The sequence below is a fragment of the Polypterus senegalus genome, chromosome 1 (genome assembly GCF_016835505.1).
Source record: "Polypterus senegalus isolate Bchr_013 chromosome 1, ASM1683550v1, whole genome shotgun sequence".
Lineage (NCBI taxonomy): Eukaryota > Metazoa > Chordata > Cladistia > Polypteriformes > Polypteridae > Polypterus > Polypterus senegalus.
This window is the reverse complement of record NC_053154.1, coordinates 186852043-186873955: the sequence shown is the minus strand read 5'-3', so window position 1 is coordinate 186873955 and position 21913 is coordinate 186852043. Positions and strand designations below refer to the sequence as shown.

Here is a 21913-nt window from a genome sequence, read left to right as displayed (position 1 = left end):
GTAGCCAACCAGTAGTTTTAGTTAATTATGTTGTTTTTGATATTTTGTTAAGGGTAATACAATAGGCAGAGCACAGAAGAATTGCACAAACAGCGCAATTACTTGTTGCATGTCTCACAAGATGTTTTATGATGTCAAAGTAGAATTTTTTTTTTCCCTCAAAGTACTGGCATGTCTTTGTTGAGCTTTTACCATTTTTCTATGATACATTAGTTTTCCTTTGTGGTCACTTTAAAACACTTTAAAAATAACATATGCCTTTTTGGGTTCAAAAAGAGAACATGAGGTTTGGTATAACCCAACCAGTAACTAACTCCTCATTGAAGTCATGAAGGATGGCGATGGCATAATAATATTGTTTGGATGCATTTAGTACTATAACCTGCCAGGAAGACAAACTCAAGGAATGGAACTGAACATAACCTTCTTCTAGGATGAAAAGGAATATTTCAATAGGGCACCAAACCCTACAGTAACACATAAGTGGCCATAAGAAAAAAAAAAGTCAATAAGCATGACTGGATCATTGAAAAGCTCTGAATTGAATTCTTTTGAGAAGAGGAAGGTTGCAACAGAGATTGCAAACATTCCTTCAGATTTGCTTTCTGTACAGTAGCCAACTGGGGATAAACAGAATTTAGGATACTTAATTATCAGAATCCTTGAAGTTTTAAAAATACAAACAAGCTTTCAATAAAGTCCATAGTAGGGATTAATTTTATAGCTTTTAAGTAAATCACAATAAGTATAATCTCTCTATTACAAAAGAAAATCCTGGGAGGGAGAGACTAGGGAGACGAGATGTGATCTTCATGGAAGACACTTAAAAGACCCACGAAACGAAAGATTGGCCACGGTGCGTCTCGCCGAGACCTTAAACATGAGACTTTGTGCCAAAAGATTGACCCAGGACTGTCTCGTGGGGACATAGAACATGAGATTCTTGCAAGACACGCCCTACTTACAACCGATATCAAATAGGACTACAGGCAGCAAAACACTCATTCGTGTAAAAGCTTTTAGCAGCCACAGATCCAGGGCTCTCAGCGCATATAAAGCGTATAAGGACAATAAACAGTGTCACAGAGCAATGCTCTTTAAGTAACATTTGTGACTAATCACTAGAATTCAAATATAGTTCATCATTGCTTGTGTGGAAGTGTACATGAGAGAGAGAGCATGCCCCTTTAAGGCCAACCATGAAGGCAGGGACACTAAGTTAATAGTTCACTAGGACACAGAGAATGCTCACATTTATACATTCAAGGCAGTACTAGTCTTAACTTGTAGACTATTCAATATGTCCAAAATTAGAAACAAAGAACATTATTTTGAACTATTGGCCACCTCTTAAGTCTGGCTAAACTGATGAAAGTTAATGCTCACTGGCAAAATTTGAGGTTTTTGCAGCAGTTTGTTTTAGATGCAATAAATAAAATACAGTATAACACAGCCCTCAGAAATAGACCTAGCTGAACCCAACTTTGTGAATGGGAAGTTAAACACCTTTGGTAAAAAGCCTTACCGATTTCCACACAAAAATTATTCAATACTATACATATGTGCTCTTGATCCTACCTCTACAGGCTATTTTAAAGAAGTCACAGATTTCCTTCCTTTGCTTAACACTAAACTGGTATCTCACCAATTTGTCTTGCATGTGGGGAGTCCATAAGACTGCTGCACACCACCATTTGGGCTGAGCCCAGCTGCGTTATGTGGGTTGATAAGACACCAGGCACTCATCAAAGAATGTCAACCCAAGGCCTGACTCCAGAGCTGATTCCCAGTAATTGTATCTCATTTATCATTTATTATATTGTACTTTCATTAGGGTCATTGTCAATAGTTCTATGTCTTAACTTTAACCCCAAACCTGTTTGCCAAGGGAGACGCTGCCAGGAGCTCAAAGCTCTAGATGAGCTCTGCACATCACTAAGATGTACAATTCCCACCATTACCTCAAAGCGAAAGTTCAGGTCTGATCTGGTTCTGCCATGACCCTCCGATGCAGAGATAAAATAAATTACTTCAATGAAAAATTTATTCAGGACAAGCATCATTTGGTTTTAGATCAAGTCACAGTACAGAAACAGATTTAATTAAAATAGTAAATAATGGCTTAATGCTGAGACAAATAATTTATCTGTTCTTGTTCAAAAAGACCCGAGTGCAGCAGTTTATACCATATATCACACATTCTACAATAATGGAAAGGATTTTCTGACCTACTTTGTACACTTCTCTCCATCATTTGTACAGCTGGAGTTTGTTTTCCTGTCCTTACTGGCCATATGACAATAGAAGAAATTAAGATGGACATTTACTTTATTTTTCCTGACTTACAAAATTTTTATAATTATTCTTTATATTCTGTTTCTAGTTTGTAACTCTCTAATTTTAGATCCTACTATTGTAAAGCACTTTTAGCTACTTTTGTGGCTGAAAAAATATAAATATTAACTTCTGGATAAATATTTTGAGTATTAAACTAATTTTTAAAATGAACAAAATCATCTAAGTTATGTGCAATTTATTAAATACACATTTTTGCCGAGTACCTGGATCAATTCAGCAATAAAAATTTGAAATAATGGATAATAAATCTCTTTATGACTTAAGTTTATTGCAATGCAGATTAAAATATAGGACAAAGTGGCATTGCAGTCTTTTCTTTGGCATGGCTCAAACATTTGATGGACACTTATCAAACCCCAACCTCATCCAAAGCCACCCTAGTAGTTATGCATTTCTGTACAGAACTACTGCTGTATCTGGATCTCTACCAGATAAAATTGCATTAATCACACTCATATGACAATAGTGCTGTTCAGTAACTATAGTAACAGTGACTCAATGTTTTTTATATCTTTGATGGACAAAGCTTTGCACCAATTACAAACCAAAATGTTGGGCTAACAGTACTATGCAAAAGTCTTTGGTATAATTTTTATAAACATTTGGCCTAAAGCATTATTGTTTGTGTTCTGCATTAGTGTGTCAGTAGAACACAGTAAATTTGAGGTTTCCACACATTCATCTTCTAAACTGCATTATCCTAATGAGGGTTAGAGGGAAACTGGAGAGCATCCTATCAAGCATTTGGCAAAATGCAGGAAATATCCTCGGCAGGGCCACAGTCCAAAGGGTAATTTCAGATTTCTATATATTAAATTTACAAAAAAATTAAGTGTCAAAGAAATGTTTATATTTTGTTAAAAAAGAAATTAATATGTTAAAGCATTTTGTATATAAAAACCTAATTACTTTGTAGTTATATAGCCCAGTGCACAATTAAAAAAAAAATATGATAACACGCAGATGCCAATGATCCTAATGAATTAATTGAACTGATTAAATGAAACTAGGAGAAGGACTCAAACTGGGCGGAGGACAAACAGATATCTTAAACTTCAAATCATCAATTCTTGCACCACTGTAAGATTAGAGTATAGCAATAAGAGTCAACATGGTCATCGTGCAGCAGTAAGGTCTCTGCAAAGCAGACAGGAGTTTCAAGATTTGGTATGGGTCTTCTAAAGTAACACAAGAAATCAGGTTGGTCTGAAATGAGTCAGGTCAAAAAGTCTGAGCTGAGCGACAGAGTGGTCAGCCATGACAACCAAGCAAAAATTAGAGGCACATTAAACAGATGAAATCAAAAAAGTCCAATCCTGCTTTCCGCTCTGAATTCACAGAAACCACTTGATCCCAAATCAACCCTTCAACAGCCAGTAAGTTTTATCAGACACATTCTGTCAAAAAGCCATTTCTCCAGTGCCAATAGACTAACCTAGGAGACAAAAAACTAGAATGATGAATAATAAGTAGTACTCTGGACTGATGGGACACAAATAAAAATTTTCGTCTCAAACAGAAGAAAGTTTGTTTGTAGAAACGCTGGAAAGTGCTACATGTATGAGTGTCTGCAGCCAACAGTAAAGCATATCAAGCACTCCACAGAGCGCACAGCCAAAGTAAAAACACACCACACACGATCTTCACCAAAAACGAACAATTCATTGAGATGGTTTGGCCTCCATAGAGTCTGAACCGTAACATGATCAAAGCAGTCTGGGATTAGCTGGAGAGATAGAAGCAGATCAGTCAGCCAACATGTGCAGAAGGACTGGGGAAAGCTCTCAAAGATAATTAAAATAATACATTTATATGCCAAATTTCCCTTGATTAGAACAAACTAAAAGCAGATTTTCCTTACAAAACTGCATAACAGTAGACTGAAGAAAATTAATGCAGTTTTAATGCCAAAGGATGGTTACACAGAATATTGATTTTTTTTTTTTAAACAGTTTAATTCTTAGTTTTTTTTTTTTTTTTGATATTTTGAAAGTTTTTAAAGCAGCTTTGCTCCACAGAATTTTGCATAGTACTTAACTATGCACCAAGAAACTAATTTAAAAATATTCACACCTTCCTTTATAAACCAGTGTTGGTACTAGTTCCCCACTCTTTATTGTTGCAAAGTCTTGGGGGTTAACTCAATAGCAGAAATCTTACAACCAACAGCAAAAGACTGAAGCAACCCTTCCACTCCCTACCCTGACCTTTTCCTTGAGCCAGCACCCCCCTCTATAGACCCCCATGGAATTTTAATTCCATTCCTACCTACTTTGCAAAGATTTTATCGTGCATGCATGCATGCATCTGATCCTAAAGAGAACCACATGAGGCCCACTGTACTGCTGGCATCAGTTAGAGGGTGCAGTAGGCCTGATTTATAAGTGAACTTAAGGGATGGTTGAGCCCTGGCTACATTTCTCCTATTACATTATGGGTTCGATTTTACACAACAGCATAGAGTGATGGTGTGGTTCATTTTGGTCAAGTATTAAAAGGAGAATGTCATCGTTTTACTCTGTATACATGACAATAAATCTGACGTAATCATATGCAATTTTCTTTTAAATATACTGTAAATCAAAGCCTTAGTTTTAGTCCACATTAACAAGGGTAAATAAGTCTTCATTTGAAAAGCTTTCTCCCACACTAACATTTTCAGATTGTTTTATACAAGTTGGTCATCTACACTGCAACACCAAAAAACATCTTGTCTATTATAAGCATACAAAGTTTAGTCAGGTGCACAATTCACCGAGGAACAAAAGACGTATTTCACTGTAGGTCCAGACAAAGAAATCAAACTACTTTTAAAGGCTTTCCACAAGTATAAGTTTGCTAAAGCCTTGGTGGCATTTCAAGGCAAAAGTGCCCATTAGTTGCTGGATAAGCTAGTGAATGGACTACTCCCCATTACAAAGATGCTATAAGAGAATAAGTATAATACATCAAACTCTGAATCTGATATCACAATTATATATCAAATATTTTCCCCCCTATCTGGTATTTTGAAACTTTCACTAAGTGCGTTTCCAAAATGATTTTTTTCGTGGATGTAAACACTGTTTAAGTGTGGATGGAAGGCCCAAACGAATTACAGCTCATAAATTTTTACAAGAGACAAAGCCATTGGTTACCTACAAATAATTGCTAAAAGTTTACACTCATTATGTGCTGTCTAGGGTGTCACAATTTAAATGATTTAAAAAAGTGATAGATGAAACAGAGTTACCACAAAACAATTTTGTTTTTTTTAATTCCACACAACAGGTTGCCCATGCTAAAAATACAGTAGAAAACAATTAGCAACTTCTATTTCTTCTCAGTAGACATTGTCAATGTTCAGGTGGCATATCTAATTTTAGGCTTTTAATGCAATATAGTTGTGATTTGTTACTAATTTGTATCAGTTTTCAACCATCTTTAGAACATTACTAAATTCTGCTACTGACATGGTTTCATGCAACAGAAGTCATGAAGCAATTTGTGCAGCCATGTCTGCATGTAACTAGTCTGCATTCTCTTCAACTCTGACTAAAGCTTAATAACGCATATAAACCCCCTATGTATCTAACTATATGGAATCTCATTAGCTAAGCAAAATTTCAGTGTATTAAATATAATCAACCTTAAAGGAAGAATCCAAACATGTAATCTCACCAAAAACAGGTGAGAAACTATCAGTAGAAGCCACAGTAATGATTAAAGCAGTAGTAATTGTTACCTCCTAAGTAGGACCCTATGGAATCGATTTTATTATTTTTTTTTATTTTCCGATTTGTTTTATTTTTCCTTGATTCGGATTTTTGAGTTTTTCCTTTTTTACTATAAGAAAGTAGTAACAGCTACAACAAAACGAAAAAATAAAATGATACCACACTTTCCATTCCTTATAATGAAGCAGCTCATTAGCACAACTGAACCTTATTTTGCAGTTCCATTCATCAGGTAGGAGCCCAGATCCTCCATGATGGTGTATGCAGAGACTGCAGTAGGACAGTGAGTGTCCTCCAGAATTTTAAGAGCGGTTACTAGATTGATGCATCCTTTTGAGATAAAGGTTAACTTCACTTTTAGGGTCTAGGATATTTGTTACAGCCTGAGCTGATGTGTTCTCAGCTAGAAATAACTACTTGTAGAGGTGAATATGTTCAGCGTGATACCCTACTGATTCAAACCAGGGGGAAGGCCTTGGTCAGCAGAAACTCTTTCAGTGGCAAGAAGGTTATCCATCTCCTTTGCATGGCAGGCTTCTTGAAGACGACAGACTTTACCCACATCACTAGTGATCCAGCCTCACTAAAGTGTTTATAGTGCTGCCAGGTCTCTCCCCACAAACTGAAGGTTGAATGTACACTGTTAGACACAACCCCTTCTAAAACCTCCTGGTATGCTTTCAGAAAGTAGTCTGTAACCACTGCTAAACTGTCATTAAGATACAACTGGTTGTTGTGAAGGGACTGAAGTGCTGCCCGAGAGAAGGTGGAAAAGTTGCAGCTCTCCATAAAGAGAACATCTACCAAAAAGTACTGGACTTCAGTACCAGTAATTGTAAATTATTTCTGATTCTTAAACCTTAAATGTTTACAGATTGAAAACGTGCATCTTTACATCTGTAGCGTCATCTACTGCATATCTTAAAATAATTCTTCATTACAAAGCAAAAGCGAACTAATCTGCAAGACGCTAAATTCGGGAAGAAACAGACACCTGCTTTTAAGGGCTTGTTGCATCTGAGGAGAAGCCTGCTCTTCTACCCAGGTTTGTAGGTACAGAGTTTATAAGGGAAGAGCTAAATGTGGACCTTGTTTGCCTGGTCACCACGAGGCAAAACATTATTAAATCCAGAAACATTACATTTTTAAAAGGGAACCCGTTAACAACCAGTGCCATTCAATAACATTTTCTACGGGAAAGACTTAATACTGGTTAAATATAATTTATATCAGTAAAATGATTCACAGTAAATACATCCCGTTACAACAGAAATGCCTACATAAAGGAATTACAATACAGCCAAATATTTACTCACCTATCACTATGTTGAGAACTATGTGGTCTCAGCTCAGTGGTTTCATCAACTACGTTAATTTTCTTGCCACAAATTTTTCGAAGGACGCCATCCATATCTTGTTCAAAGACACGGGCAAAGGGCAAATGAGTTTGACGAAGACTGCTCTCATTTTCTGGCAGCGTGCCACACCTTGTGTACAGTGCTTAATAATGACAGGATGCATCTTGTATCCGACAATTTTGTCGTTTCCTCCGTTGTTACCTGAAGGGGAGCACTTTTTGATCTTAATTTCTCCTTGTTCTTGACATGGGTTTTTAAATTTGATGTGGTCGTGGCAAGTATCTTTTCATGTCCAGCCTAAGGTATGCTGGCAAAACTTGCAGAAAAGTTATTCAGATTTGTAAAAGTCGCAGGGGTATTGATGTGCCCTCAATCTCGTAGTTAAGCTCGTGTTTTTAGTTTTTTCAAAGTAGTTCTGGTATCTGATACTGCTCGCTTTGACATTTCTGTCTCGTGCAGCCTGGCAATTTGCGCGACTTTAACGAGAAAACACATGCACAATCAGATAGATGCACCGCTGAATTTCTACGAAGAATTGCGTTCGCTTGAAAAACAAACTAGAAAATAGTATCTGAATGATAGAACTACAGATTATTCAATCATTTAATTTATATGGGAAATTTTGTAACAGTTACCCCTTTACTCTCTAAAATTCTGCACATTTCCATTTTTAAATCTAAAATCCATGTTTTAATGGATTAATTTTGTGATTCTGTCCGTTTCCTGTATCGTGGAAATCATAGGGCCCTACCTTAATTACAATTTAGTATAATGCTAGAAAATGATAAATCTTTTAAACATTTTGGACGGGTTGAAATATGGTGAGATTAATACTGTGGGTGTGAAAACAGGAAGCCAAGAGTTTTGAATAACTTAAGCACACACTTATGAAATTAAGCTGAAATTATTTTTATTTTTAGACATGAAACATAGGCTTATATCTTCTGTCTAACAAGAGGCTCTCAACAGGCAAAATAAAAAAAAACCTTTACCAATTTAAAGGATCCAACCCTCAGTTTTCTATTAAAGCATACCTTAGTGAGGATCACCACCCAAATCCTCTGAAAAATAATAGAAGCAGTGCAAATCATGATGCAACGTGGACCACCAAAAATAGTATAAGTATTAAACAAAAATACTTTAAATTTTTAGGAGGGATACCAGGAGTTCCTGCTAGTATGTGTTTTTTTTTGTTTTTTTAAAAACACCAAGCACTAGGTGGCAATACTCACTTTAAATTGGGCTTGAACCTAAAAAGGTTGAATGGTGCTGCTCTTTGCACTCGCCACCTGCAAGGTAGAAAAAGGTGGGAGTCCGATATGCCAGCCACATGACAGACATGAGTGGTGTCAATCAAATCAATGATATATTGGCTAAACATAGCTAATCCATAAAAGATCAGAAAAGTACAAGCTGTTTGCACAATGCAGAAAGGAAAGCACACCACAAACATTTTAGACAAAACTTGAAAAAGAAAGCATCCATGCATATTTCTACATACAAATGTTCCACTGTAGGCAAATTAAAGGATTTCACATTCACTTCTATTACAGATGTAATTTTAACAAGAAAGTGATAGCATCGTTAGGATAGAAAAGTCTGTGAACACCAAAGGCTGTTTATAAAAAGTGTACATCTTATTACAGACTGTATTGACAAACATTTGGTGTACTTTTAGCTAATGTAAGAGGAGCCCAAAATCAGGTAAAGAAGTAACCAACCTTCACTCAGCCTATATCATTAATGTTTACCTTGTGTGTGAGAATCAAGATAGATAAGCTTCAGTTATACAAAAGCTAAAAAAGGATCATATCAAAAGGCACAGTTAAGCCAGGAATCAACTTGTTAAAAGTGAAGCAATCACACTTAAATTTATGATGACACAAATATATATAAAATTATGGGAATACACTGTTCCCGATAATTACATACACCTCAGTGTGAAATATGGGCGGTCACTGCCCCCGATATATACACATTGGTAGGCAAAAACTACCTTTTAAAAATTCACATTATGGAAGACACTGCTCCCGATAATTCTAGGATTACATATAATGTGCCAAAATTAACAGACCAGAAACTGAAACCTCTCAAACTTGAACAAGTAAAAATGTCAACTCTTCAGTGTCACAGTTGTACTGAAAGTTAAACAGGAAGAGGGTAAGGACAAAATATCCACTGAAGTACCAGGTCAACAACATAACCGGTTCTGATATTTAGTCATTTTTGGGTAGGGAAGTAGGAATAAGATACTTTAAAAGCTAAATTCTTCACAACCTTAATGTTATTTTATACTTGCTGTTCTTATTTGGCCTGAAACACTGTTGAAAAATTAAAGTTTCTGGTTAATAATTTTTGGTCACAACTGTTCCGGTAGCAGATGCTGCTTTTATTTAACCGACAGTATAACTGTCATAATTATGGAAGGCACTGCTTCCGATAATTATATTATGTATAAAAAAAAAAATACAAAAAAAGACAGAATATTTATAGTGAACACGGTCACTGATAAATAAATAAATGCAAATAAATACCTTGGTGCCAGATTTAAAAAAATAAAACAGCACACAACACACACAACTTTCCTGATTTTTCTTTTTTTGGCCAAGTGACATTGGCATACAGGAAAAATAGTCAAAACCTCACTAGTGATAGACCGGGAATGCAACATTTTACTTATTGTCATGTCAGTTGATGTAGGTGGGGTAGTTATAAATCAATGGAGGATTTAAACAAATACTTGTCAAGGTGAAAAACTGACTTCCTTTATTAGTAACTCTCTGTCAGGAAAATGAGGTTTTTCCAAGTAACATGCAGTGCTACCACTATTCTTTCAAACCTAAGCAGTGTTTACCTAGTTTTACTGTACTGTCATTTTGAAAATGTAAAACAAGGTTTACTACAGAGCTATATGCTTTACGAAATTACTGGACAAAAGCATATCGATATGTAGAAACATCTACTCAACTTAAGCTGGCACAATTATCTACATCTAAAAAAACAGTGAAAAGAGAAATGTCAACTCTTGACAGAAAAAGTTCACATTTTCAGAGCTTCTGAAAACTTGTCCTATTACTAAAAAGCTTGTGTGTAAGGGAGGCATGCAAAACAAAAGAAAAAATCTATGATTATGCAGTCAACATCCGATTCAAGATGACCGATCCATCGCATGTTACAAAAATGCTCTTTTAGAGGACTTGTCTAACACCTTTTCAATGAATTTGAACGAAAAGGATCATCAATGCAGGTTTAAAAGTATATCATGCACCGAGCATGGAAAATTCAGGGAAAGAAGATCTGATTTGTGAGACAGATGTACTTAGAATTTGTGTAGGTTCTTTTGTTCTTTGGAATTTCATTCCAGAGACCTGTTCATTCAGAATGAACAACATCATTAATAAACATTTCACTTTTACTAATACTTAACGCCAAAATACATTTTTTATATTAGATTGAAAGTAATCTCAGTGCTAATATTGTTACACCTGAAACCTTACACATACAAAGCAAGGATTATGTGTTAGAATTCATTGTCTAAATTCCAAACATCTCCAGACAGTGAATTAGCTACTCCTTGTATGGTCCAAGTGGCTAGTGCAAGCTGGTTTTTCATGACATCAACATTAACGGCATCCTTGTTTTTCTTCAAAAGATCCAGGTTATCAAGCAAAGCTTGTACAGTATGATCACCTTCGCCACTGAAAATATGTCTGAAAGGAGTATCCTTTGCTGAAACATAGGGAGAAAGGAACTGATGTTCCACCTGGAATAAACAAAACCATAAAAATTAATTTTAAAACAAAATAGAATTACCTGTCAGGGCATCATGGAAAAAATTACTAGCTTTTTACATTTACTAAATCTATTACTATTCCAATTTTCTTAGTCGATAAATGTTCCAGGCATTGGCACTTGGCCATCTAATTCACCAAGATCAATTTGTAGTTTCATCTAGATAAGTGATAATGCCATCATTTCAAGGATTTTTAACCTTCATGTCTGCAGGTTTAAAAATAGAATAAAATGCAGTACAAATTGTTTTTTTCTTGAAAATACAAGATATTCTAAGTTAAGCTATGTTAATACTATCAAATGTGTAAAACTGACAAATACATACCCTCATAATACGGTCATTAATGGCTTTAGCCATGTTATTTTCATTTAAGTCACTGTTAATTACGTCATTTTTTAGTGATCCAACAGCACGTTTGTAGTCGCCATTAGCAGAGGACAGCCACTGGGATGATAGATTTGCCGCCTAAAACAAAATTTAAATGCTTATGACTAGCAATTTCAAGTAAACCTACTACTTTGAAAGCAACAGGATGCAATCTACAGAATAATTAAAGCTACTTTTAAAAAAGCAATGCTAAAGGGAAAAAATTAAGGGAATTGGGGGATGACACACTATTTTAGTTTCACTTACCTTTACTTCTCTAATATAGCGATTGAAGCGGACCACAAATGCTGACACTACTTTACTGTATCTCTCACAATCCAAACTTAATAGGTTATCATGAGTCAATTTCAGAACCATCCGTCCAGCCACATTCATGGCAGAATCAAGTAGCAGTCTCAGTTTTTCATCTTCATTTAATGTACTAATCAGCCGTGATAATGTATCGAGTTTTGTTCCAAAGAAGTCATAGCTACGATCATCCTTCTAAAATGAAAACATACAAACACACACACAAAAAAAAAAATTAAAATTCACAAAAACTAAAATGCTAACTTTGACCATTACCAATATACTTTGAATGTTTTATGGCTCCACTAGGGAATAAATTCATTAATGAATTAGCACTTGACAAAAGATATTCAGCTAAATAACTAACCTCTGTAAAGCTAAAAGAGATAGATGGGATTCCAGCATAAGCCAAGAATGGGTAGGATGCATCATCCATTGACATGGGTACAATTCTGAAAAATATTCAAAAAAAAATCACTGCAGATTTAGCATTACATAAATGTTTATATATAAAAAGATTAAAAGGTTACATTTTGTAACTAAAGAAAATTATACAGAATGAATAAGTGGGCTCCCACAGTAAAACTACCTTCAGCTGCAGACATCCTATAACACATATTGCTTAGGCCAGATGACATTTTGCTAGCATGCTTAATGTGTGCTGTGGCATATACAAAACACACTTATGGACAATCAGAATTACAAAATTAAGGACAATCAGAATGACCTTTCAATTAAAAATTGGCTTCCTCTGTACATCACTGAAACACCTTTGTCAGGTTTAGATTCACTATATCCCGATTTAGCTGCCACTAAAACAGAGACACACAAACTCAAAATTCTGCCCTGTAAAAATAATTGTTCCTTTTTGAATTTATTTCAAACTAGTTCAAGTGCCCAGAATTACCCAGCTATGCCTGCATGATGGGTTAAGGAAAGAAAGCAACTGTGATATTGTTAAAATGTTGATCATTTGTCATTGTTGGCAGAAAAGCTAATGTTCCATTTGTTATCTACAGTATATCTCTGATAAGTACCAATATCTCTACTTTCATTAGTCAAGAACATGTTCTTTTTGTGTGTGACTAGATTACATAAATTGTAGCAACTACACCTTGCTGGGTTAGAACCATGAATGCTACTTCTTTGTATTTATTATAAAAGATACCACCAGTGGAAATATTTTGAGATTCAGAGTTAACACTAGAATCTCTGAAGCCTACGAAAAAAAACCTCAAACTCGGGCCACCTTAACAGTAGAATTACCAGAGCCTACGAAAAAACTCGTAGATCCGTCCCACCTTAAAATGCTTCTCACCTCGCCGTCAGTGTTTTTTGTCCTTAAAATGTGTTGATAAGCACCAAACAGCAAGCAGCCTGCTATCACAGCACCACACAGTTTTATTAGCTCAAGTATATTTACCTGCTTGTCAGTTGCTTAGAGTTGTATCGAGTGAGAAGTCAAGCAAAATTACACCTTTTGTAAATACTATCGTTATTTGGAACACTTGCATTTCATGTGTGTTCCGTGTCTACAACGATCACAGTAAACACATCGTTAAAACATTTTTCATGTTTTAGTAATTGACAAAATGTAGACATGAAGTGTATAATGTGTGAAGCCTGAATTCCAAATATTAAAGAAACACTTTCACAAAAGATACAAGTATAACAGAACAAATGCACTTTTTTCCCCCCCCCCAAGACTATGAAGAAAAATAAATCAGATTAGTGTTGCCTGTTGACCTGACTTTTCGGGCAGTATATTGGTTAGAGCTGCGGACTCCAATTCAGAAGGTTCTGGGTTCAAGTCTTAATGTCTCCCAAAATAAAATGTTTTGAGTAGTGAGCTGTTCTTATAGTTAATCTTATACAATAAAAGCATACATTTGATTTGCGTCTAACAGGCGCTGTAAATGTATAGCGTTTTTTAAGTTTTACTTTATTTACTTACTTACTTATCTTCCTACAGCATAAAGGCACAAGTATACTGCAGAGCTTCCTCTGTTTAAATCGTCAAGGGCATGCTCAGAAATTACACATGTAATGCTACGAAAAATACCTGCTGACGCTTTAGTAAGCGAGCAATGGTACGAGAATGCAGTTAGACTTTTTTTGGGCACATACACCATGCTAGTGTTTAGATCTGGACGGTGTAGCATTGGCGAGCTCTTTAAGCTGTGCTGTTTTTTTGAAGGACAGGTGATTGGTAGGATGATGCCGGACTTCGTCCTGTATTCAAATGGTGCCATCTTTCTCCTTTACGCCTGGTGCAGCTGTTCAAGCTTCCAGACACCCAACCCCACCCCTTCCGATCAGACGTCGTTTTCAAATAAAGATGCGCTATAACAGAGGTGAACTCAGATCAGAGAAAACAGAAGCTCTCCCCACCAGGTGCAGCTAAGTTGTTCATATGTGAGTGGACGTTTTTGCACTAATGCAATATTTGAAAACAAACAGCGTCAGATCGGGTTTGAATGTACGCTGGTGCTGTTACAGAAGGCGTGCGCTTATTCCGTGCTGCAGGATCAACGCACAGTACATGCAATATTATTTGAAAACGAACAGCGGCAGATCAGGTGTACATTCGACCCGATCTGACGCGGATTGTTTTCACATAGTATTGCATTATTGAGATGAGGTTTTCACATATATTGTCTCTTTCTTTCATCATGCGGTTTGGTAATCAGTGACCGCAATTTTTCCCCAATCTTGCCAGACTTCACATGTTGCTGTATGCCATTTCTTTTGCACTCCAGGACATGCAAAGGATAGTATAGTACAGAGCAGTAAGTTCAGCGCTATATGCAATCATCAGATTCAAATGTTAACAGTTCACACACACGCAAGGATCGTCCTTCCTACATTTACAACGTGCGTACCTGTTACAATGTACACACTTCTCTCTATGCTGTGAAAGACAATATATGTGAAAACATCATCGCACTAATGCAATATTTGAAAACAAACAGCGTCAGATCGGGTGTGAATGTATGCTAACGCTGTTACTTAGAGTCAGATCAGGTTGTTATTCAGTGCATTTTTTTTTATGCCTACATTTTGTCATTTACTACTAAAATATGAAAAATGTTTCTGTTTTACAAATGTGTTTACACAGATTACTGTAGAAAATGGAACAAACATGAAATCCATGTGTTCCAAATAATCATTATTTCCACTCTAAAACTCCACTCCCAGATAATCAATCAAGGCACGAGCTGGGAGAAGTTTGTGCATGTTCCAAGTCGGTCGGGGGATGGAATAGCCAGTTGCTTGCAGCTTCTCTTTAAATTGGCACATTTAGAGGACAAAGGATGCTGGCGGAGAGGTGTGAACGGATTTAAGGTGGGCCGGATCTACAAGTTTTTTTCATAGGCTCTGGTAACTCTAGTGTTACATTCCTTTGCACCTCTTCATTAGCGTCTTTTGTTTTGTAAATGTGTCGATCAGCAAGCAGCCAGCTATCCCATCTCTCTCCACCACAGCTCAACTCTGGGAGGGAAGTTCTCCCATCTCAAGGCTCTTTATCTGTGCGTTAATATTACCTTGAATTGTATAAGGTAAATAATATATTGTTATTTCGAACACATTCATTTCACGTGTGTTCTGGGTCTACAATGATCTATGTAAATACAGGATGACAGGAAATGCAAGAAATGTTGAAAAAAGCTTCTGTTTTATGTAGGTGTTCATGTTATGGTACTAATGACAAAGTGTATAATGTGTAAAGACTTAAGTCCAAATATCAAATGAAAAACCAGTCAAAAAGGTACATGTATAACAAAACAAGTGTGCTTTTATTCAAGTGAATATAAGTGAAGAAAATGAAATCTGGTTAGATGACAGGACTGATTGGGTGGTGCAGTAGGTAAGAACTGCTGACTCAATCAAGAGGTCGCGGGTTCGATTCCGGCCGCTTCTCAGAATTACCATTTTGAGAAGTGAGCTGCTCTTATTGTTACTATTATACAATAAAAAAATACGTTTGATTTACGGTACTCGTAAAGGTTAGTGTTTTTTTTTTTATTATTATTTTAAATTCAGTTTTATTCTCTCAGTCATATTCATGCTCTCCCTGATCTGATGCTGCAGTTTTCAAATAAAGACGTGCTATAGCAGATGTGAACTCCGAGGAGGATTCTGCAACCAAGAAAGAACAGAAGCCCTCCCCGCAAGAAACGTCCACTCACGTATAACACAGCTGCACTAGGCGTAAAGGCGAAAGATGGCATTGTATGGCTGCAGCAACATCCTGCCAGTTAATCTGCCACACGCATGTCCTTCAACGAAAGAGCAGAGCTTGCATAGATCGCCAAGGTATCGTGCAAATTTCCGTTTGTGATTATGTTTCTTGATGTTCTTTATATGAAAAAATGTATGTTGTTACTTATATAAAACGCCACATTAAATGTTGTTTAATTATGCTTATTTACTTACCCTTCTACAGCGTAAAGTCAACAAGTAGGCTACAGAGCTTCCTGTGTTTGATCAACATGGGCATGCTGACAAAGTACTCGTGCAATGCCACTCCTTATTCAGGAAATAAGCAATTATGAAAAAATGATGGCAGTTTCCACCTGCAGCTAGAGAGACACGTCAGTAAGCAAGTAACTCTTCACACTAGTGTTTAGATCTGGCAGTGCCATGCTTGCACTTCAGTATGCGAGCAATGGTACGCAGATTTCTTTTTTGGGGCACATACACAGTCAGATCTAAACACTAGCATGGAGATTTGCTCACATACCAAAGAATGTATAGCTGCAGGTAGAATCTGCTGTCACACATTTCTTAACTGTTCTTTTCCTGTATAAGGAGTGGCATTGTACATGTATTTTGTCAGCATGCCCATGTCGATCAAACACAGGAAGCTCTGCAGTCTACTTGTGGCCTTATGCTACAGGAAGTAAATATAGTAACATATGTTTTTCATATAAAGACCATTAAGAAGCAATCACAAATGAACTGTTCATGATATGTTGGCAAGCTCTGAAAGCCCTGCTGTTTCCTTAAAGCATATGCGTGTGGCAGATTGACTGGCAGGAGGACTGCCAACCTGTTGCTGCATCCAAACGATGCCATCTTTCACCTTTATGCCTGGTGCAGCTGCATTGTTACGTGTGAGTGGACATTCTTTGCGGGAAGGGCTTCTGTCCTTTTTCTCTTATGTAGAACCCTCATTTGCATATAAGTTCACCTCCATTATAGCACACCTTTACTTGGAAACAGCAGTGTCAGATCAGGGGGGAGCGTAAACATGACTGAGAAAATAAATCTAAAAAAATAAATAAATAAATAAATAAAAAACACACCACACACACGCGCTAACCATTAAAAGTTCGATAAAAATTTACACCAGCTGTTAGAGTCAAATCAAATGTATGTTTTTATTGTATAGTAGTAATAATAAGATCAGCTCACTACTCAAAACAATAATTCTGAGAAGCAGCTGGAATTGAACCCACGATCTCTTGATTGAGTCAGCAGTTCTTAGTCAGCGTCATACCCTAACCCAATTAAAATTTTCTTTGGTTATATTCTTGAATAAAAGTGCACTTGTTTTGTTAAATGTGTACCTTCTGTGAAAGTGGTTGATATTTAGACTTCAGTCTTCATACATTATACACTTTGCCAAATTTTTGTCACTAGTACAACAACATTGAAAAAAAGTTTTAGCTATCTGTTCAACATTTCTTGCATTTCCCACCATCCTACATTTACATAGCTCATTGTAGACACGGAACACACATGAAATGCAGTTGTTCCAAAGAACGATATATTTACCCTATATGATTCCAGGCACCTTACACGCAAATAGCAAATAAAGAGCTTTGAGCTGGGAGAACTCCCAAACCCCACCAAGAGTAGAGCGGCGGCGGTGGGGGGATGGCATAGCAGGCTGCTTGTGCCGATTGCCACATTTACAGAACAAAAGATGGTAATGGAGAGGTGCAAAGAAATTTAAGGTGGCCCGGGATTATGAGCATTTTTGAAGGCATCAGGGATTCTAGTGTTAACTCATTCAACGCTGATGTTGTAGTAAAAGTTTCTCTGTCCCAAGTCATTTTTTTACCATATTCTGAACAGCAAAGCCTGGGCATATGCAAAAACCACACCACACCGGTTTCAGTCTGATATGCTATTGATATTAACGATATGCAGTTGTACAATTGTGCTAAAAAAAGTACACAGTGCAAAGAAAATCTTATCTGCACGTTTGACTAACAGACTAAACTTCCACATTCCTTGATCTGCTGCCCAAGATTGCTCTGTTGTGCAAAATCACAAAATGAGTAGTTGAGTGAAACAGCAGGATATTCTTTCTCAGTTTGGCAAAATGTAAAATCACATGCAAATCAAAGTTTAGCATACAACTTTGAAACTCATTAAAAAGGGAAACAGATTTAAAAGTTACGGGGGAGTGATTGGGAGGTGGGTGTAGGGTTAAAAGAAGAATATTGTCCCTTAAGGGTTTACAACCACTTTAAAACCTCCTTCTGGGCCCATAGGTTTTTCAGAAAATGAAAAATATGGGACTGGGGAAAAAAAAAAAATATATATGGGACTGTGTAACGACTTTGTAATACAGTTTCACAGTATTGCAAGCTTACCCTTTCTGGACAGCCAATAATGTGCTACAGGATAGAGCAGGGGCATCTGCAAAAGGTTTACAAGTACGGGAAGTTCAACACTATCACTAATCTTTTTCCCCCATTCTATCATAGTACTTAAAACACAAGACATCTGACATATTATCCTCTCTTCAGTCTACAAAGTCCTTATTTCTTATCACTGCATTACATGCATTGCACTTCCAGGTCATAGCTCATTGGTAGTCAGCTCTCATTCACAAAGAACCATCTCCTACAGCTCAAGACTAGAATCACTGAAGCCTATGAAAATATTCGTAATGCCGGGCCACTTTAAACTCTCTTGCACCTCAGCGGCATCTGTTTTGCAAATGTGTCAAATGTGTTTCTACCCGCAACATACAGTGGTGGACAGAAAGACTGCTAAAGGTGATGTACATAATGTTTTTCTTTCATAGCCTTCTACTCTACTCCATCTTGTGACTTGATAAGGGATTGCATAGTAAGCAAACATGAAAAAACACCACTATAGGAAGATTTCTAGCCACAACCCTAATCAGCAAATTAGTGCTTAAATATCCCCTGTTGATTTTTAGCAGAAGACATTAACTATTTTAAACCAGTCATTTAAAAATACAAATAAAATAAGGGAGAAATTCCAACTATATGGAAATAGAAAACAAATGCATTTCACAATATCAATACAAACTTACATTTGGCTCTCCCAATCATCTGATTCAGCATACTTCTGGTATACTGAAAGCTCACCAGGAAATTTTACCTGTTAATCACAGATGAATAGAGGAAGGTTTCTTAAAAGAAACTCTGAAAAAGTAACATGTAACTACTTATGTGATCAACCAATCTTAAAATAGAATAGAGTCTTAAAACAGAAGTACAATGTATTTACAGTTATTCAACCAACTGGCATTATCATTTGATTTAGCTTGGAATTCCAACAACCAACTAAGATTACAAAAGGAATGTGTTAGGAAAGGACATAAAATGGTCTTTTGTGAAAACAGTGTTATAAATCGCTTCCCAGAAGTATGCTACCCTTGATATGGTGCAAGGGGAATATCTCTTTAGATTAGATTAAAGGAAAAATATTTCCAACTTGCAAACAAACTCAGTATAGCACAGTGTTAACTAATACTTATGTTTAGGCTCAGTTAAATAAAAGCCATGTTGAACAACCAAGACAGACTGACTATTTCACATACAGTATTTACTGATCTGGGTTAAGAAATACTTAGCATTTTATGCATCACTTATTAACTACAATGTGAAATAGATCCAAAAGATATCAAAACCTACAATTTAAAAAGAGCTTTTCTTACCTCTTTCAAAACATTTTTCAGAAGGCTATACATCATAGGGCTGGCTGAAGCTTTAAATTTTTTGGATCCTTAAAGGAAAATTTTTAATGAAATAAGTTTCACAAACTCATTTATAAATAGCAATAAAATTAAACACAACCCATAATTATTTAAACTGCTTCCTGGTATCGGACAAGAGTTCATTTACTACTTGCTATTGTGCACTAGTACATTAATATCCTCTGCACTTCATTCTAAAGCAAAGGAATTTTCATACGATAAAGTACTATGGTGGCAAACAAAAAGACATTCCTTGTAATTTAAGGAATGAAAAACTGATTTCAGGAGCATTTTTCCTCTATATCATACCTACTGTTTACAATGTACTTACCCAGCACTGTGCTGTCTAGGTTTATGTAAGCAAAGGCCTTTAAATGCAACATGGACATAAAACCCTAAGGAGACAAAAGATACATTTTAGTAAATGGTGAGCTGTATTCATATGTGAACAGTATACCATTAAATTCAGTGACGTGAAGACTGTCGGAACAACTTCCTTAAAAACTTGCCTCTAGCCATTCTGTTGCCCCAACATGCCCATAATCGCCACCACTCCAGCTTGCAAAAACAATGCTTCTTTTAGGTTTATAGCCATCTGCATTTTAAGAAGAAGAATGAATGAATTTTCAATTTAAGAAATAAAATGTATGATGCAGAACCTGGTCAGGTAGAAAACAATTTTGACATAAACTGAATGGAGAAATTGGGAGCTTGGGGAAGTATACCTAGTAAAACAATGAATGTTCAGGTTCTCTTGGGGTAGTCAGAGGAAGCCATATTGTTTTTTTTTCACATTTGTCTGGTATACACAACTGTTATAATTTTAATGCTCACAAACCTTAGTCAATGTGATGTTACATAAAATGCTTAACAGATTTATTATATACAACTATATTTCTCCAATCGTTAAGTAAATTAAGATTTATATTCTCTATGGGTAATCTTAATTTAGAAGAAGGGGCAAGTGGAAATCATTCTCTTTAGAAGAATCTTTTACTGACAGAATACAAGATAAAGAAGAATTAAACATTGTCTTATCAATGCAATCTATTATGCACAGAGCACAATAGTCTAAATAATAAATTGATGAATATAATGTCACAAAATGTAAACATTTCTTCACTAAATGGGAGTAAACCTCCTTCCATCTGTTTTCTCACTTTGAATGGAAGAGGGTTTTTAACTAAAGCTCAACAAATGGAAAGACAAAAAAGTCAGAAAGGAACTTTCAAAATTAGATTCTTAACAGGCTTAAACCTAGACACTAGAGAAACCATTAGCCAAAGGCTTGCAGAATTGAACTATATACAGGTAAAATTCCATTACAACGAATATCTTTACAACGTAATTTTCATTACGTTTATGGTCCCGACAATTTCCCCATATGACACGAGTCTACGGGAATCACGTTTCATTATAACGAAGTGCACAAAACGCCTTGAAATGCCTGAATGAATCATCCACAGAGCAGTTAGTTCTGTGGTCACAGCTCAGTTGTGCACAATCCCCAAACAGAAACATTGTAAAAAAAAAAAAAAAAAAAAATCTTTCTTCGAACTTTCCTCATACTGTTTTTTTGCTGTTTTCGGTTCGGTGGTTTTCAGTGATACCTTTTGCTTATTGCTCGTCAACATTTGAAAAACATCCATTGGAATGTAACTCATTGTCATCCTCCTTAGACACAAAAAACAATTAACAGTTCATATTAGGAAAAAATTTTTTTTCGTAGCTCTCTATTGCGGCAAAAAGAAAAAAAAAAAAAGGTGTTGCCAGTGAATTTGGAATTTCACCATCGACAATTTCAACTTTCTTGAAAGACCGAGCAAAAAAAAAAAAAATTAATTTCAGGTTGCAAATGTATGCAAACTGCTGCATTTGAAGATGTTGAAAAAGCAGTTCTTACGTGGTTAAGTGATGCTTGTTCAAGAAACGTTCCTAATAATTTGGCACTCATTCAAGAAAACGCGAGGTTTCTAAACTCTTGGGACCTCCCCCAACTGGACAACACGCTGAAGAGCATCCTGAAGTGTGATCACCGCAGCTGCGG

At 36.2% G+C, this 21913-nt stretch overlaps 1 protein-coding gene across 1 annotated transcript in view; it reads right to left on the bottom strand.

Annotated features, from left to right (window-relative positions):
- Positions 1 to 8325: 8325 nt before the first annotated feature.
- The window catches only part of LOC120536086 (transferrin receptor protein 1-like), a 39718-nt gene continuing 26130 nt past the window's right edge, over positions 8326 to 21913 (bottom strand). The window contains exons 12-19 of the mRNA XM_039764458.1: positions 20376 to 20461; positions 20198 to 20261; positions 19828 to 19895; positions 19201 to 19268; positions 12268 to 12352; positions 11859 to 12095; positions 11550 to 11690; positions 8326 to 11195 (exon numbers count right to left, since the gene is read on the bottom strand). Of these exons, the coding sequence (XP_039620392.1) occupies positions 10953 to 11195; positions 11550 to 11690; positions 11859 to 12095; positions 12268 to 12352; positions 19201 to 19268; positions 19828 to 19895; positions 20198 to 20261; positions 20376 to 20461 (992 nt within the window). The 3' untranslated portion in view covers positions 8326 to 10952. The remainder of the gene's footprint in view (positions 11196 to 11549; positions 11691 to 11858; positions 12096 to 12267; positions 12353 to 19200; positions 19269 to 19827; positions 19896 to 20197; positions 20262 to 20375; positions 20462 to 21913) is intronic.